The sequence below is a fragment of the Marmota flaviventris genome, chromosome 1 (assembly GCF_047511675.1).
Source record: "Marmota flaviventris isolate mMarFla1 chromosome 1, mMarFla1.hap1, whole genome shotgun sequence".
Taxonomy (NCBI): Eukaryota; Metazoa; Chordata; class Mammalia; order Rodentia; family Sciuridae; genus Marmota; species Marmota flaviventris.
The window spans coordinates 212,305,171-212,324,117 of record NC_092498.1 but is presented as its reverse complement, the minus strand read 5'-3'; the positions used below and the strand labels follow the sequence as shown (position 1 = coordinate 212,324,117).

At 40.0% G+C, this 18,947-nt stretch overlaps 1 protein-coding gene across 2 annotated transcripts; it reads left to right on the top strand.

The window, feature by feature from the left end:
* The first annotated feature begins 1,051 nt into the window (after positions 1-1,051).
* LOC114107850 (zinc finger protein 266-like) lies at positions 1,052-13,395 on the top strand. Of its 2 annotated transcripts, none has more exons than XM_027955317.3 (6): positions 1,052-1,371; positions 5,857-5,945; positions 6,712-6,838; positions 8,034-8,108; positions 8,938-9,020; positions 10,015-13,395. In XM_027955317.3, the coding sequence occupies exons 2-6, from the start codon at positions 5,916-5,918 to the stop codon at positions 11,863-11,865; spliced, it is 2,166 nt and encodes a 721-aa protein (XP_027811118.3). In that variant the 5' UTR covers positions 1,052-1,371; positions 5,857-5,915; the 3' UTR covers positions 11,866-13,395. The 2 variants fall into 2 exon arrangements, with proteins under 2 accessions (XP_027811118.3, XP_071459008.1); XM_071602907.1 differs by having other exon boundaries at positions 10,012-13,395.
* Positions 13,396-18,947: the final 5,552 nt, after the last annotated feature.

The following is an 18,947-nucleotide window of genomic DNA, read 5'->3' as shown; positions in this document are numbered from 1 at the left end:
TTAGGGGAGGGTATAGAACTGGGGACTGAAATGGAGCAAATTATGTGCATTTATGAATATGCCAAAATGAACCCCACATTTATGTATAACTATGATTTAAGATAAATATATATATTTTCTAGACTTTATTTTAATTTTTTTAGTTGTAGTTGGACACAATGTCTTTATTTTATTTATTTATTTTTATGTGATGCTGAGGATCGAACCCAGCGCCGTGCACATGCTAGGTTAGCGTTCTACCGCTGAGCCACAACCCCAGCCCCAAATATATATATAAATCTTTATTGTGGCTGGGGATGTAACTCATTGGTGGAATTCCTGCTTAAAATGCACAAGTCCTGGGTTCCATTTCCAACACCAAAAAAAAGAAAAAGGAAAAATATCTTTGTTAACTCTACAAATGCTACCCACTGAAAACCACAGCCAAGTGGCATTGCAGGAGAAATTCTAGAATTTTTGCTGAATAAATGAAGACTGCCTGATCTATCCAAATGGGAGGCCCCGGATCATCTGCTAAGACCTGAATAATAAAAATATATTTGAAGAAGAAACAATTCAAGGTTTCTAAAAATATATATAACTTTGAAAAGTAAAGCAATAGACAGGGTTTAGCAGGGTATCCAGATAAGAAATAGTTAAAAGACCCAGTGTATGGAGGGCACCGACCATTGATTGACAGATTTGCCAATGTGATATCATTCGAAGGGCTCTAGGGACGTGGGGGGCGGGGTTCCGGCCTATTCCGCCGTCCCCACCCTCGCGGGGGCTCGTCCCGCTGTACCCGCCCAGGGCCGCGTCATAACAGCCTGTGACCCCGCCTTGCTTCTGCCCTCGCGTCCCTCGGCGAGCCGACGTCGGGGGCCCTTCCCCGTGCACGCGGGACTAAACCAGAATCCCGGCCTTATCAGGTTCAATTGGTCTGAGGCTCGAGGCTGCGAGCCCCGCCCGCGTGCCCCGCCCGAGGCCGGGCGGAGGTGACGTCAACGACCCCGCTCCCTTTTCATGACGCAATCTCCGCGCGACCCGGATCCTTCCGGCTTCTCCAGTTTGGGGAACGTCCCGGTCGGGGTCAGTTCCACGGAGGAAGGTGGAAGGAGTTGTTGCAGGACCGAGTTGGCCTAGGCAGCGAAGGGACCTTGGCGCAAAGGCTGGTCCTCAGCCAGCGTCCTGCGGGGCCGAGAGGGCGGTCGTGCTGTGGGCCCGGGAAGTGACGTGAGCCTGCGTCCCGGTTATCTCATCTGCTGCCGTCCTCTCCAGTAGCTCCCTTTGTAAATTTTATTTTTCGAAAGAAAAGGACTTTCCGCAGTTAGAGTCGTGTTGACGTCGCGGTGTCCTCCCGCCTCTTGGACCTGGCGACTGCTGCGAGTCGGGGTGAGCCCTGCGAGAAAACTGGTTCGGGGCTGAAGCTGTAGCTGGGTGGCGGAGCGCTTGCTCAGGTCCAGAGCGTGGGTTCCACGCCATGCCCCGGGCGCGAGGTGGCGAAGTTTCCTGAGGACCTTTTTCCCCCCTCTTAGGCAATTCAATGTTTCAAATGAGAGTGTGCCGCCTTTGCGCATCAGATAGTTACCTTTTCATACTCTACTTTGTTAGAAAGGTGAAGGTACTTTCTTAGGTGCCGAAGGTGTGCCTAGTTTTGTATGTGAACACGAACGTTTGTAGAACACAAGCCTTTTTATAAACAAAACCACGAATTTACAGGCATTCCCTTCATCCGAACTTCCTAAGGCTGTACATCCATCCCCACAGAATTTAAGAACCGTGCCTTCAGTAAGGAAGGAGGCTTTACTGCACTAGGAATAGTTTATCTTTGACAAGATAGTTGGACTAAAAATACATAAACAAATGTAATAAGAAACCTTGCATTTTAGATTCAACAATATCCAAAACCGAACAATGTGACTAAATTAACATTTGAATGAGTAGATATTAGACAATACTATGTATATTAATTTTCTTTTTATGGATTTGTGTGTGATGAGGATTGAACCCAGGGCCTGGTGCATGCATTTTACCAATGAGATATTCACCCAGCCCACTATTCATTTTCTTGAATAAAAAAAACTATTGTGAATTTAATCCCTTTTTTTAGGAGTTGCATTACCAAGTATTTAATGTTCCAATATCATCATATTTACAGTTTATTTTCAACAGGCTTGCTTTCAAATACAATAAAATGTGTGTGGGGGAAAAAGAAAACATGAAAAAAATGCTAAAAATTAGTGGACCTATTTGTTATGATTTAGATATGAGGTGTTCCCCCAAAAGCCCATGTCTGAGACAATACAAGAAAATTCACAAGTGAAATGACTGGGCTGTGAGAGCCTTACATCAAGTCAGTGAATGGTGGTGATAAGTAGGCAGGTAGGGTAGGCTGGAAGCGATAATAGGTAATTGGTAGCATGTCTTTTGGGTCTGTATTTTGTCCCTCGTGAGCAGAGCTCTCTCTGCTTCCTGATTGCTATGACTTGAGCTGCTTTCCTCTTCCACACCCTTCTGCTATGGTGCTCTGCCTCACTTTGTGCCAAAGCAGCAGAGTCAGCCACCTATGGACTGAGACCTCTGAAACCATGAGCACCAAATAAACTTTTACTCCTCCACATATTTCTTATTGGATCTTTTGATCATAGTGGCGAAAAGCTGACACAAACACTACTATAGTGTATGCATATTATATGTTATGTTCAAATGACCTGTTAGTAGCTTCACATTTTTTCCAAAGAAAAATGTGGGGAAAATATACTTCGTCCTTTATAATAAACTGGTGAATGTGTTTCCCTGAATTCTGTGAGAGGCTCAAGCAAATTAATTGAACTTGAGGAGGGGTTTATGGGAACCCTGATTATAGCTAGTAAGAAGCACCGGTAATTAAAGGTGTTGGGGTGGGGGTGGGCAGAGGGTGTTGTTCAATGGTTGAGTGCTTGCCTAGCGTGCAGGACGCTCTGAGTTCAATCCCCAGTACCAAAATAAATTTAGTAAATAGATAAGTAAAGGCAGTTTTAGGGACTGAGCCCTCAACCTGTGAGATCTAATACTATCTCCAGGTAGACAATGTCAGAACTGAATTGAATTGGAGGATTGTTGCAGAAAGAATTATTTGCTGTGTGTGAGGAATATTCCAACACATCTGGTTTCAGAAGTGATCTATGTTGTGAGAGTATTTGGAGAAGAAATTGAATTTGGGTTGGTTGGTGTTTCTTATACATGTACACAGTCTGCTCTTCATTTCTGGACCTCAGAAAGCCTAGACACTCAATAAGACTTCTCCCTGATTAGATCAAGTCCACTAGGATATTTTTCCCATTGATAAACAAAACTAACTCACTGGGGACTTTAATTACATTTACATAATCCCTGCACATTTACCATATTTCTGTTAGAAACAGGTTAGAGGGTTAGATAACATAAGGGTATTATCCAGGAGGGTGTCTACCAGAAGGTGGAGATCGCTGGGTCATATAATTGTGCCTCCTGGGGAAAGCAGTCCCAAATAGGGGCAGAAATCTCCAAAGTGTTCTATGTTATTGGGATTGGAAGCAAAATGTCTGTCAATAGAGCCATTTCTACCCTTATTCATCAATCTTGGGCCCATGTAATCTGGTTGTGGGGGAGACAGTACCATGTAAGACTCTAATTCAAAGCACTGTGTCCTATGAGACAGAATGCCACCCTTTCTTAAAGTTGTCTCACAGCAGGCCCTGCAGCTGAGTTTTCGGGAAGGCATTCCCCCTCATTTAGATTAGCTACTTCTCAATAATGGGGAATGTGTTAAGACTAGTTGGTTGCAGAGACTACTCCCATTGTTGCACTAATTTGCACTGGAATGGTTTCCCTAGCCAGTGCCATGTGAGTGCTGTCACTGTGGCTAAAGTATTTTGTGAGCCCATGGATGGTGGTACCACCTGAAGTGTAACCAGCAGAGAGTTGATGTGGCCTTGTGATGTTGATGTCTAAGTGCCAACACTTGATTTCTGCTGCTCTGGTTTTGACTTTTGCCATTGGAATAGAGGAACTCTGTGTGCATTTCAGTGGTGGTATCAGTATATGAATATCTGGCATATTTTTTTTGTTATCTCCATAAAGAAAGTATTGTCTTCTGGATCATCAACATAGATTGGGGTAAGGGTGGGAGGGGTGTGGAAATCAGCTGGCAAATTCAGTAGAACTTTCCTGTTTCTAGGATCCCTTCTGTCACATTGTGCCAGGGAAGTTCTGGCATGTCAGCCTCACTAACTGTAGGTCATCGTTGAATCCAAGTTTTAGTCGCCTAGCTAATTTAGCTGTTAAAGTCGTACCCAGGGCAACCCCTCTTGGGGTCCTCCTCCTGCCCCTGCAGGAGTTGTTTCTATCTTCGCACTTAAATAAATCTTATTCCTTAAAAAAAAAAAAAAAAAAAAAAGGTCGCACTGAGGCAAGAGGTTTGCAAGTTTGAGGCCAACCTTAACCACGTAGGAAGACCCTAAGCAATTTAGACCCTGTCTCAAAAAATAAAAAGGGCTGAGGTTGTGGCTCAGGAGTTAAACACCCCTGGGTTCAATCCCCAGTACAAAAATAAATAAATATACAATTCAAGGGCTGAGAATTAGCTCAGTGGTATTAGAGTGCTTGCCTAGCATGTGTGAGGCCCTGAGTTCCATCTCCAGCACTGCAAGGAAAAAAATAAAGAAATAAATTTTAATTCTTTTCCATCATACTAGCTTCATATAAAATGAACGTTAACACATGTGATGAGACAGTACATTGTGGTGCTCTAGACATTGCAGGTCTAGACCAACTTCTAATCGTCCTGGAATGTGACAGCAACCTCAGGTGATCAGGACCACTTTAGCTACAGTTGGGCCCTGGTTCACCACTTCCTAAATGGGTGATATGGAACAAATCCTTTTATTGTTTGAATCTAGTTTTTTTCCAGCATTAAATAGGGATTTGATGTCTACGGTGAATGGTTGGAAAGATACATAAGTCAGTCTGTCTCCCCTGTGCCCTCACGCCTGCCTGCCTCTCTCTCTCTCTCTCTCTCTCTCTCTCTCTCTCTCTCCACACACACACACACACACACCTCTAGTGTAAATGCATACTTTCTGGTCCTCAGTAAATGATAGTGGGTGTTATTAATACTTATGTTAACAGGTTACACTGTATTTAGTGGCTTTCTTTATATCATCTGTGGCGAGTAAGCCAATGTTTGATGACAAATGATGAAGTACTGCTCTATAAGGAAGAATGGAGATTTCCCTTATCCTCCAAGATTCATAAGCTGCCTGTAGTGGTCTTGGCATCTAGGAAAACAGCGTTCCAGAAAACTTTGCCTTCATCCTCACAGAATGATAGTTATTGATTGGCCCCTGACCAGTCCTGTTAATGTTCTTTTATAGAGATTCTGCTTTATATCCACCTTGTGTAACAGAGCCCATTGGCCCAGGCCTGAGCAGCCACACCACCCAGCTTTTTATTTTTTGTTTTTTTGGAGATGCCAAAGTAGGCTAGATAATACTGTTGTGCATATGAGCCCCCTGGTGTATGTGCTGCATGATATCCTTGAGAATTTTCATCATGGATAAATGAAGACAATTTCTCTGAATTTAAGTTTGCTTACCTGTAAAATGAACTATCGTAGTTTTTGCAATGGGCAGTACCACTCACCATCCCTTTTTCTAGCTCTAGGTGAGACAGGACTGCTCTAGCATTCTATGATAGTAGTACACATATGAGAGAGAGAGAGAGAGAGAGAGAAGAGAGAGAGCGCTTTTCAAATGTGCAGGATTACATGGCAGTTTCATGGTAGGATGGAATGGCTTCTAGGCATGTAAGTGTAGGAATTAGGGTAGTACCGGTTCTCATGCCTTCTTTCTTTTCCAGGAGCAGTTCTTTTCAGGGATCCATTCAGCCTACTTGAAGAAAAGATAAAAGCAGAAAAGATGGCAGACTGCCTGATAAACTATTACCAGGTATGCAGAAACTGTCGAACAGAATGACATGCTTGCCTCCACCAGGCACATTTTCTTCTAGACAGACTTATCTCCACAACTATTTAAAGTCAGTAGAGCCTCAATCAAATAAGTCCCCAGATGAATCTACAGGAATGGTGTCTTCTTATCAATGAGGTGTTATCTGAAAATCATCCCAATATTTCAGTAATTACTAAGCAATGATGACACTAATGGTGACAAGGGTATGGTGTGATTCTTCTTTTGCCAAGTACTCTGCCAGATGTTAAGAAAGAAAAAAGTGTCCTTTTCCATAAAAGACTATTCATTTGTCCTGTTTATCAAGCATATGATAGGAGTATACTTTAATAGAAGGAAATAAGGGGCTGGGGATGTGGCTCAAGCGGTAGCGCGCTCACCTGGCATGCGTGCGGCCCGGGTTCGATCCTCAGCACCACATACAAACAAAGATGTTGTGTCCGCCGAAAAACTAAAAAATAAATATAAAAAAAATAGAAGGAAATAAGAAAAGAGCTTCTAGTCTAAGTGTGGTGCGATAAATTCATTTTTCAGTAGAGCCATAAAAGCCATATGATTCAGGAGATGGGCAGTAAGTGCATGTGGATAGAGAAAGAGTTCCTGGGACCATTGAACTTTGCAATAGACAGTGAAAACCATCAGATCCTTGCATAGGCATTGGCCTCACTTCCTCGTTCTTTAGTCAACATTGTTAGAGATATTACTATTATAACTTATTACTCAGGCTGCCATGTGTTTAACAATTTAGGACTTGGTGACCTTTGAGGATGTGGCTGTGAACTTCACTCAAGAAGAGTGGATTTTATTGGATAAAACTCACAGAGACCTATACAGAGATGTGATGCTGGAGAACTACCAGAACCTGGTCTCGTTGGGTAAGACTGCCATCATTCCTTGTAGCTCTTAGGGAAGAAATGGATGTTCTGTCCTTAAAGTACTGCACAATCAGTGATCTCAACACCAAATACATTGGGAAACAATAGGAACATAGTCTTTACCCTAATTCAGTGGTCCCCCTTTATCCATGGGGGATATGTCTCAAGATCCCCAGTGGAGTTCTGAAACCAAACTCATACAAATTCAAAATACTATTTTAAGATGTGACAGTGAAAGTAGCATGTATTTCTTTTTCCTTCTTCACAGTTTCACAGGTTGAAGATTCCTTCTTATGTAGATAGAAACCTTAGCATATGATATTTTTTCTTTTCCTTATTAAGCCAAGATCTTTCAACTTTTAGATTAAATGGAGCACTGTGGCTTCTCTTTGGCATGTTCAAATTGTCATCATAATTACAGTCTGCTTTGGGTCCGTTATTATTAGGTAAGACAAGGGTTATTTACACAAAAGCACTGCTACACTGTGACAGTCAACTTGATAAGTGAGATGGCTTGTTAAAGACTAATGGGCAGGTAGCATACGAAGTATGGCTGTGATGGATAAAGGGATAATTCATATCCCATGGATAGGACAGAATAGAATATTGTGAGCTTTCATAAGCTACTCAGAACATTGTGTGATTTAAAACTTCCAAATTGTTTATTTTTGGAATTTACTACTTAATATTTATGGACCTTAGTTGATGGTAGGTAACTAAAACTGCAGAAAGCAAAACCATGATCTAACATGGTGGTTCTCAAAATGTGGTCCAAGATGAACAAATCACTGTGATCCTGTTAGAAATGTAAATTATCAGTTTCTTCCTTTGACATACTGAATCAGAAATTCCAGATAGATCCCTGTCAGTGCATGTTAGCAAGCCACCCATTTGTATCTAATGCATTATAATTTGTGATTTATGGTATAGTTTTTCCCCAGAAAAACAAGGATCTTTTTGTTTCACTTTACTTTCTGTTTGATTCAGTGTTAGTGTTTTGTTTGTTAGCATTAATTTGGGTCTTCAGAATTCCAAGATAACTAATCATTTTTGGGTACAGAAAGAGATGATACTTGCATACTTCACTCTTTTGAAATAATTCTTCTGCTTTCATTAGAAACAGTATTATTAGAACTATACTGTTTTATCATCTGTTGCATGAACCTATTTCATGAATATCTTTCCCCATGTACAGGATGTGAACCCACCAAACCCAGTCTCATCTCATGGTTAGAACAAGAAGAGGATATGCAGACAGGAGATCTCCAAGGTGAGTGAGTCTGGAGGGCAACTGTGATCAAGGAGAAGTTTATTGAGTTTGGAAGGATCATGAAACTTTTTAAGGTGTACTTGATTTAAGAAGGTTCAGGACATTACTCTGAGAAGGTAGAAAATCTCAGCTTCTCATACTCTGTCTACTCAGACTTTCCTGTGATCTCCAAAATGAACTGTTGTCTTTTTTTTAAAATCACTTTTTCATTTGTTCTTTGTCTAGATCTTTTCTTCTTTTCATGCCTGATAATATTATTCTTGTTTACCATCAGTTCTAATTTTTAAAGAATCAGTTTATAATAAACTATTTAAGACTATGATCCACAACTTTACTGTTGCCAAATTTGATCTAGTTAAAATGCTCAAACATTGCTTTTTTTCCCCCATATTTTTTTCCTTTATCTTTTTTGTTGTTGTTGTTGTTTGGTTTGTTTGGTTTGGTTGGTTGGTTTGTTCTTTTGGCTCTAGGGATTGAACCCAGGAATGCAAGACAAGTGCTGTACTGGTTTTCAACACCAGCCCACTTTTTTTTATACCATGTTTAATTTGAAAACAAATACAGTGGCTGGGCATGTGGCACACAAGGCTGAGGCAGGAGGATCACAAGTTCAAAGACAGCCTCAGCAACTTAGCAAAACCCTGTCTCTAAATAAAATATAAAAAGGGCTATGGATGTGGCTCCAATCCCTGGTACCCAAAAAAAAAAAAAAAAGAAGAAAGAAAAGAAAGAATGATAAAACAAATACATATAAGCCCTATTATTTTTAATTTCTACAATCTACCATTTCTTTCTCCAAATCTTAAATTTGTCTTCTGATCATATTTAGAATGGAAAATGCACGTTAGCACTGAAGAGGCAGCATTTCAGCAGAATATTTTGAGGGAACGAATTTCCAGTGGGATACAAATGGTAAGATTAACAAAAGATGTTGTTTCCACACTCAGAGAAGATGTGAATTCTGTTATAGATAGTAACATTCATCCAAGTGGGAGGGAAGCAATATGTCAGGAGAGATACTTTGAATATAATATCAATTTTGAGTATAATATCAATAGTATCCCAAACTATTGTGAAGCCAGTTCCTTCAGGGATCCCACAAGTACACAGTCCCACATATCTTGGAATTCTGGACATTGGAGTTTTTAAAGCAATTATCTTAATCTTTTTAACATTAGAACAGATATCACAGAATTTTAGTCCTATTGTTCCTTCATTGAGTACTATAGAATTGACATGGCAATAACTATATGAAAGAATGAAAATGGTGAAATTTATAATAACCCTCTAAATACATTCTTTATTCATCATTCAACCATTTGTCAATAGGGAGAAGGTTGCAGTATTGGTGAATCCTCATTTATCATACTTGAAAAAGATGGGGAATTCTCTTATAGAAAATCTGTATCAATGAGACTTGTTTTTTTTGTTTCTGTGGTGCTGGGAATCAAACCAAGACCTTGAGCTAGGCAAGCATTCTACCACTGAGCTGCATTCCTGGCCCAAGAGATGCTTGAGAGAAATAACATTTACCTTAGCAGGGGAAATGTCTCTAAAGGGATCCTGAGATCCTGAATGTGATGAATTTAGGATACCCTAATCCAAGCTCAAAATCTGGAACTTCAGAGTTCTTAGAAGTACACTTTCCCACATATAAAGTTGGGTACTGAGATTCTTAAAAGAATTTTATGAAAATGTACAGGAATTATCCTAAGACTAAAATAGATGGTTCAGAATCCTTGCAGTATTCCTTCATTCAATTTGAGAGAAGTTCACAGAGTAGGAATTCCTATACATGTAATAAAAACAGTAAGAATCAATTATGTTTTATTTTTGCTTTCAGATAGGTAAAATCCATTTCATTTGAAAAAAAAATCTTTAACCATATTTCATCCCTTATCAGCAGGTGGGAAACCAAAGTGCAGGGGAACTCTGTAACTATCTGCAATATGGAGAAATCTTCAGTGAACACTCATATTTCAAGACACACATGAAAATTCAAAATTCAAGGAACCCTTGTGACTCTAATCAGTATGGAAGGTATTTTCCTACTCCTCACAAAACCTCTACTGAACAGACACTCTCTGCATTGAGTCAGTGTGAAAGAGCTTTTAGCCTTACTCCAAATGATGTTTACCAGAAAACCATCACACAAGACAAATCCTTTGAATGCAATGACTATGCCTTCCTCAATCAGCCATACTTTCAGGCTCATTTGAGAAATCACAATGGAGAAAAACTCTTTGAATTGAAGCAGTATGCAGGAGATTTTACATTTCCCACAAGTGGAACTGTGCCTATTCAAATGTATACCATAAAAGCCTATGAGTGTAAAGTTTGTGGGAAAGTATTTGGATATTCTTCAAACCTAAATAGTCACATGCGAACCCACACTGGGGAAAAACCCTATGAATGTAAGGTTTGTGGAAAAGTATTTGGTTATTCTTCAAATCTTAACAGTCACATGCGAACCCACACAGGGGAGAAACTCTATGAATGTAAAGAATGTAGGAAGTCCTTCACTACTTCTTCAAGCCTAACTGAACATTTCAGAATTCATACTGGAGAGAAACCCTATAAATGTAAAGAATGTGGAAAAGCCTTCACTAAACGCTCAGGCCTTACCACACACGTACAAACACACACCGGAGAGAAGCCCTATGTATGTAAGGCATGTGGGAAAGCCTTTACTGCCGCTTCAAACCTAACTGAACATTTAAGAATTCATACTGGAGAGAAACCCTATCAATGTGAGGAATGCGGTAAAGCCTTCCATGCTTCTTCCTACCTGCGTAAACATGTAAGAACTCACACTGGAGAGAAGCCCTATGAATGTGAAAAATGCGGGAAAGCCTTCCATGCTTCCTCATACTTACGGAAACATGTAAGAACTCACACTGGAGAGAGACCTTATCAATGTAGAGAATGTGGGAAAGCCTACAAAAGGTGTTACTTGCTAACTGAACATTTAAAAACTCACACGGTGGAGAAGCCCTTTGAATGTAAGTTATGTGGAAAATCCTTTAGAAGTTCTGCCTGCCGTAATAAACACATTCGAATTCATACTGGAGTAAAACCTTATAAATGTAAATACTGTGGGAAAGCTTTCACTGTTTCCTCAAGTCTAGCTGAACATGTAAGAACTCACACTGGAGAGAGGCCCTATGAATGTAAGGAATGTGGGAAAGCCTTCACAACTTCCTCATGTCTCATTGTGCACATAAGAACCCACACTGGAGAGAAACCTTATGAATGTAAGGAATGTGGGAAAGCCTACAAAAGGTGTTATCTGCTGACTGAACATGTAAAAACTCACACAGGGGAAAAGCCCTTTCAGTGTAAGGTATGTGGAAAATTTTTTGGAAATTCCTCATGTCTTAATAAGCACATTCGAATTCATACTGGAATAAAACCATATAAATGTAAGTATTGTGGGAAAGCCTTTACCGTTTCTTCAAGCCTAGCTGAACATGTAAGAACTCACACAGGGGAGAAACCCTATGAATGTAAGGAATGTGGGAAATCCTTCACTACATCCTCAAACCTATATCACCATGTAAGAATTCACACTAGGGAGAAGCCCTGTAAATATCAGGAATGTGAGAACACCTATAATAGGCTTTATTTGCTAACAGAACATTTAATAACTCAAACTGAACAGAAACCCTTTGAATGGAAGGAATGCCGAAAATCCTTTAGGAGTTCTTCACGTCTTAATCATCACACTGGAATTTTTACTGATGAAAAACCTTATTAATGTGAAGAATGTGGAACAGCCCTCAATTATGCCAGTTTATTTCAAAGGATTGAAAGACCTCTATTCTCAAGATGCCCCATGAATTTAAGAATTGTGTTAGAATCATTGGAATCTGATCATGATGCAGTATTGTGAGAACTCATCCTGGAGCCGTATAATGTAACAAACATGAAAATCCTAATTCTCAGGGACCTATTAAAAATATAGGCTCTTCCACTGGAGAGAAAACACTGTTGATGTATGATATGTGGAAAAGTTGTAATTGTTAAAAACTTTGATGTTCATTTGACCTCACAGTGGAGAAAAACTTTATTGTAAAGGCAAGGAAGGATGCAAAGTCAATTTTTTACATATTATCCTTCAGCCTTTAAAAACAGCGATTCACACACAAGAAAAAGTAAATGTTTAGATATGGAAATTGCATCCCCACCCCTGAAATCTTGTATGTTGACAGACATACCACCTTCTGAATGATTCTTTACATTTATTTTGAATATTTATGAGTCCACCTTGATCATTCCTGGTGGGATATATCTGTTTCTTGTATAGCAAAACCATTCCAGTCAAGGTGCTAGACCTTTCAGGTGGCATCTAGCCAAAAATGAGCCTTTTGGAAACAAAAGTATCCTATACTATTTGTTTATTTGTTGTTCCTGGGATTGAACTCAGGGCCTCACACATGCCAAGTATATACTCTACCACTGAGTTGCACCCCCAGCACAAATCATATTTTAGCATTGAAGATTCTCTCGTCATGCTTTTAAACATGGTTCACTAATAGTAACTCATACTAGCCAAATTTAGGCTATAATATAGATCTCAATGTTGTTCAAATGCTCTTGCTCCTCTCTTACCTAATTTTTTTATTCATATTAAAAAGGGGCATGTGGAAAAAAGGTTGAGTGAATAGCTGGTAGTGTGACAGACCTCAGTTTCATGGCTGTGGAGGGAGAGCCAGATCCTTGGACTTGAGAATAGGAATTCCTTTAACTCAGAGAGGGAGGGAGGGAGAGACCTATATTTTCTTTTTCTTTATAGATTCACTCCATGGTTGGAAAATAAATCATATTCCTGAGTCAAACAACAGCTTGGACTGACAACTAGATCTTCTGGATTTGCCCTTTCATGTAAGATGAAAAATAGCAAGAACTCTGGACATGGCTGGTATCATGTTCTGCTATGCTGGAAATCATCACTGACTTTGAATATGGCCTTTCATAGACCAACTCAACCAGATTTCAGTCTGAGTGACCCAACATTTATATATGCTTGAGCAACTTTGGATTCTGTCATGTGCTGCCATCAGGGCTGCAGCCCTTTCTTTGGCTTTTAATCCAGCCAGTGTAGAGGTATTCCAAATCACACTAAACAATAATCCTGAACAGAAGAGACCTGTGCACTTTCATGTTCCATGTGTTTCTTGTGAGGAGTGGTAATGGAATGGTTCTCTTGTGGGTGTGAGTGTTACTGTTAGGCACAATTGTTATTGCCATTACCTATTGGCAATGACAATAAAGGTGATCACATCAATCTGGACTGCCTTGTGTGGGTGGTTATGGCTCATGAATTTGCCTTAGACGCCATCTTACCGACTGAAATGAGACCTGAAGGTCCCTCTGGAACTCATTGATAGTTGCCTGATGATGAGCACATGTGGGTGATGGGTGAAGTCATTAGTGCAGGTTGGCCTTGTCCTTCATTTTGGACTCCAAGTGACAGTATCATTAACAAATGACAGTATAGTGTTCACAGCCCAGACATTGCCCTGCCTGAGAAACTCACTGCTGGTGAAGACATCACCTCACCCAAACACCTTGCCACTGGAGAGGACTTCCTCCTCTGCACTGGAGATGAGTTCAGATTCACCAGAACCTTCTTTGTAGCAATGCCTGTGCGCTGGTGCTCCTCAAGCACAAATTGCACACAAAACATTTGCTTTTCTTAATTTGATATTTGGGGTTTGATTGGTGTGCCCGAGCTTGCTGTCAGCTTAGCCTGTGACCCTAGTATAATGTTACAGGGTTTGAGTGGGGCGTGCCCATCAAGGATAGTATCCATAAGCCAATCATCTTATGCCTAATGTAACCACACTATGAGGATGTTCTAAATATTGCTATCATCAGGAAGGGTCTTTGTCCCTAGGGGAGGGGGTTTCTAAGTTAGAAGTTCCATGTCGAAGCTCCTGGCTATCAGTTTCCTGGCCTGGCAGCTTGGCATCACTAACCACAAGTGCTAAGGATGTGTTTTCACTAACGGCTTGCTAGAGCAGAGCATCCCATCCTGCAGGCGTTCCTATCAGGCTTGAACAAGTGTAGATTCTTCAAGCACTCCGAGCTGCTCATAGCTGCTAGCTGTAAACTGAAAGATATTACAACATAATGTCAGCCAAAACATACAGCTCTATACCCCATCCCTTTAGGAAAATCTGATAGAAGATACTGCTACCTCTTAGAGAGATTACTATCTGCAGTTCTGAAAGTTAACAGGAATTTTTTTTTTTTTTTTTGGTTTCCCAGGTGTCACCTGCTACATGTCAGTCAATGTCATTCACTTGCCTACAATCTCCAGGCAATCCTGTGGTGGCAGTTAAACATAACAGACTTTGAGAACTAGAATGTGAGGTAGACCAGCCTTTCAGACACAAATAGCATTGCAGAAAGCTTTGAAAATAATTCAAAGTGTAGCTCAGTGGTAGAGTACTTGCCTAGAATGTGTGAGGCACTGGGTTCAATCATAAAAATAAATAAATAAAGGCATGCTGTCCATCTACAACTACAATAAAAATTTTAAAACAAAAAAACAGTACTATGTGTCATAACAACCAAATGCGGGCAACAATAGATCGCATGTGACTGCATACCATCTGGGCTAAGTTTGTGGTAGGCCATGCCATCTAGATTTGTGTAAATCTAAGATATTTGTGAAATGATGAAATTGCCCAAAAGTGCAGTTCTCAGAATTCACTCCCATAGCACATGACTATTTGAAAAATAGGTCTGGTGTGATAGCACACACATGTAGTATCAGTGATTCGGAGGCTGAGGTAGGAAGATGGCAAGTTTGAGGCCAGTCTCAGCAAACTAGCAAGACCCTGTCTTAAATAAGTTTTTTTTTTTTTTTTTTAAGTGCTGAGGATATAGCTTAGTGACAGGGTACCCCTGGTTCAATCTCTAGTATCAGAAGAAAAAATTTTCTCAGATTTGGTGAACAACACAGGTACAAGATGTTCAGTGAACACAAAACATAAAGAAAACTAATCCCAAAAATGTAGTGAAAGCTAAAAATAAAAAATCTTGAAAAGATACTGAGAAAACTCACATGAATGCTTGTAGAAAAATTCCATTTATTTCTCAACTGAAATCATAAATGCCAGGAGGAAATGTGGAAATATTTTTCAAGTACTGAACTGAAGTATCAACCTAGAATGCTATATCAAGCAAAAGTATTCTCTAGTAATGAAAGTGAAATAAATTCTCAGATGAAGTAAGACAGAGTCATTGCCAAAAGACCTGCTTTAAATGAATTGTTAGAAATGCACCTAAGAAAGAAATGAAATTTGAAATATCAGGAATGAAGGGAAAGCTGTAGAAATAGTTACCTGGATAAATATGGTATTGTACAACTGAGATATTTTGGGGGACAATACTGGGGATTGAATTTGGGGTACTCTACCACTGAGTTATACCCCAGCCCCTCATCCTTTGTTTTGTTTTTGAGACAGTTTCTAGATTGACCAGGCTGACCTTGAGCTTGCCATCCTCCTGCCTCAGGCTCCTGAGTAGCTGGGATTACAGGTATGCACCACCACAACTAGTTTCTACTTGAATTTTTTATAAATGATTGTTGAAAAGAATAAAACATCTTACAGGTATACAGATATTTCAATTTATGTAGATATAATACATAAGACAAACACAACATAATAATGAGGGTAAGCCAAGTTGATACCAAGTTTCTGTATTTCATTTAAATGGTAAAATGTCATTCCATGTAACCTAATAATTTATGTATATTTTAATCCCTAAAAAATATGCAGTGGGGGACTAGGGATTTAACTCAGCGAGTACTTGTGTAGCATTCAAGAAGCCCTTGGTCAGATGCCCAGCTCCACCAAAAAGAAGAGAAAGCAATGAGATACAGTAAAAAATACAGGAGATAGATTAGAGTACTAATAAGTGGTTAAATAACTAAAAAGCACAGTAATAAAAGGAAAACAGAAAAATAAAAAAGAGACTAAACATAATAATAGAGTTGAATCATGTTTGTAATCTGAACCATTCAATATAAATGATCTAACATGCAAAAAGAAAGATGAAGTAGCATGACTAAATTATATGTTGCTTCCAGGAAACTCTCTTAAAATAAAGTGATGTAAGTACATTAGTAGTAAATAGCTTTGCACCCTTAGTGTCCACATCTGGAGGGCTATGGTAAACAGGCATCTGGGGCATAGGCTTATGTGGCAGTTTGCACAAAAGTTACTATGCTGACATGCAGCATTCATTCTGGGATGCTCAGTGCATGTGTCCTGGGGACACTGAAAACAATCTGTTAAGCTGGTTGACACATGTAACTGAGATGTCCCTCTTTTAATGGACATCCTTTCAGTGTTAGATGTTCAAATTAGGAGGGCCAGAGAAGGAAATGCCTGGGCCAAAGCTCAAAATCCTCTAGTGCTCTTGTTTGGATAGGATATGTATTTTTCAAGTGTTCATGCATTGGACCTTGGTCCTAAGTATGGAGGTGTTAAGAGGTGGTGAGACAGGTGTAGGTGGCACATACCTATATTCCCAGTTACTTGGGAGGCTAAGCAGGAGGATTGCAAATTTGAAGCTAGCCTGGGCAACTTAGTGAGCCCCTATCTCAAAATTAAAAAAATAAATAAATAAAGGTCTGTGGATGGAATTCAGAGGTAGAATGCTTGTCTATGTGTGCAAGGCCCTAAGTTCAATCCCTAGTAACACACACATGTGGTAGGATTTTAAGGTGGAACCTAGTTGAAGGTCCCAAGACTGGCCCATTTTTGCTCTCTGGCTTTCTGTCTCACCATATAATCTTCCTCACACCTGCTTCCACCACTGTGATGCCATCTCCCATGGGGTTTTCACTAGAGCTAAGCCAATGCTGGTGCCATGCCCTTGCACATCCAGAACTTGGAACTAGATAAGTCTCTTTATAAAGTATCTATTCTCAGATATTTTGTTATAGTAACAGAAAATTGACTAATCTACATAGGGACTGTGTTCTGAGCATATAGAATGGGCAAAGTGCCAGAAAATGTTTTTTACCTCCATATGGCTGATTCACTGTGCACCAACTAGATGCAGCAAGAGGATTTCTTTGCTTTTGTTTGTCCCTCCAGTGCCTCCTATACTAACCTGTAAGGGAAAAAGATAAGTGAAAAAGAATCCAGTTCATTATTCTATGGTAGGTTTTGAAGGTGAATTTGAAGCTGAGATGAATTAATTTATAATGGCCACAGTCCATGTTTTGGATAGTCAACATCCATATGTATCCTTATATACATATTTGAATTTCCTTATAATATAAAACAATTGTATATTTCTACCTAACAAGAATCAAGGGAAGAAGTTCTTACCCTTCTCTAAAGTGAGGTGTGCAGTCCCCCATCAAACACCATACCTTTTCCAAGACTTTCTTGTCACCAGTCTTGTTTCTTCCATATCCTTGCCTATCCAGCCAAACCACTGGCAACAATTCATAAATCAGTGTGTATGCTTCTTTGTGGCCATCTCTCTCTCCAGACTTATTGGCTGCTAAATTCAGTAACTGAATTGGGAAGATTTTTCTTTTACTACCGTCTTCATGATCACCTTTCTGTGAGAACATAATTTTAGTTCTCCACTTTCAGGTGGAACTACATATCATGCAGACAACATCTGTAAACCAGGCTTTTTGTCGGCATCAATGGGTAATAAGGAATATCTCAGGAAGTCATAGGCATGGACTGAGGGAGAAGAGGTAGTGTAACGTGTTTGTGTTGAAGAGTATAGATCCCCTGCTCATGCAATTCTCTTTACTTACTGGAGCTGCCTGAGATCAATATCATCTATGCCATTTTTACTTGAGGATACATTTTTTTTCTGCATGTGCCCATGTGTCTGTCCTGTGTCTCAACAGAACATATAACATCCTTTTCTTAATAGGAAGCTCAGTCTGTGCGGCCACTTGATGTCTTATGGTTTGTTCAGTCTCTATTGTATACCAATCATAAGCTGTTTCTCAAAAGTAGAATGGTTTCCACTACAACAGGGCATGTATTTGTTCTGAAATGCCAGAAGTCTGTGCTGAGTCTCTTATTAGTGCTTTCTAGAGGCTTCCAACCTCAACCTACTTACCACTGACAGTGAGTATCATTCTGTCTGGTGGATCATTCAGACTTAATGCTTGAGAAATTGGTACTTCAGCCTGGATTTGATGCAGAGTGCTTTCACTGTTGTCCCAAATGAAACTGGAATCCATCTAGGAGGCTCTGAAGATGGGTTAAAGCACATTCATATGGATACATGCTACTGTCTTCAAAATCTGAAAGTTTGGCTGGGGATAGAGTTCAGTGGTAAAGTACTTGCCTAGCATGTGTGAGGCACCGAGTTTGATCCTAAATACTGAAGTGGGAGAAAAACACCCTGAAAGTTCTACCAATGCTGTGCCTCATTGGGGAGCAGGTGCCAGACCCTAAAAACATCATTGAGTTAGCTGGCCCCTACAGCTCCATTCTCTGTTTTGTTTGTATCTTATACAGATGTCTCAAGTATTTGGCATTTCCAACTCATGAGATTCAAGCCACATCGTAGTCAACAGAGTAGACAGTTTGATGATCTATGCAATGTAAGACCTCTGACATTCTATTAGTGCAGTGGTATACGTTGGATCTGGAATGTACCCCCAAAAGTCCATATGGTAAAGTCTTGGTCACTTCTGAGTTGCAACTAGGAGGTGGTGGAACCTTCAAGAGGTGGGTACTAGTGGGAAATCTTCAGGTTACTGGGGACATGTTCTTTAAGGTGATAGTGGGATCTCAACTCTGTCCTGTCTTTTACTGTCAGAGCCCGCTGACAATC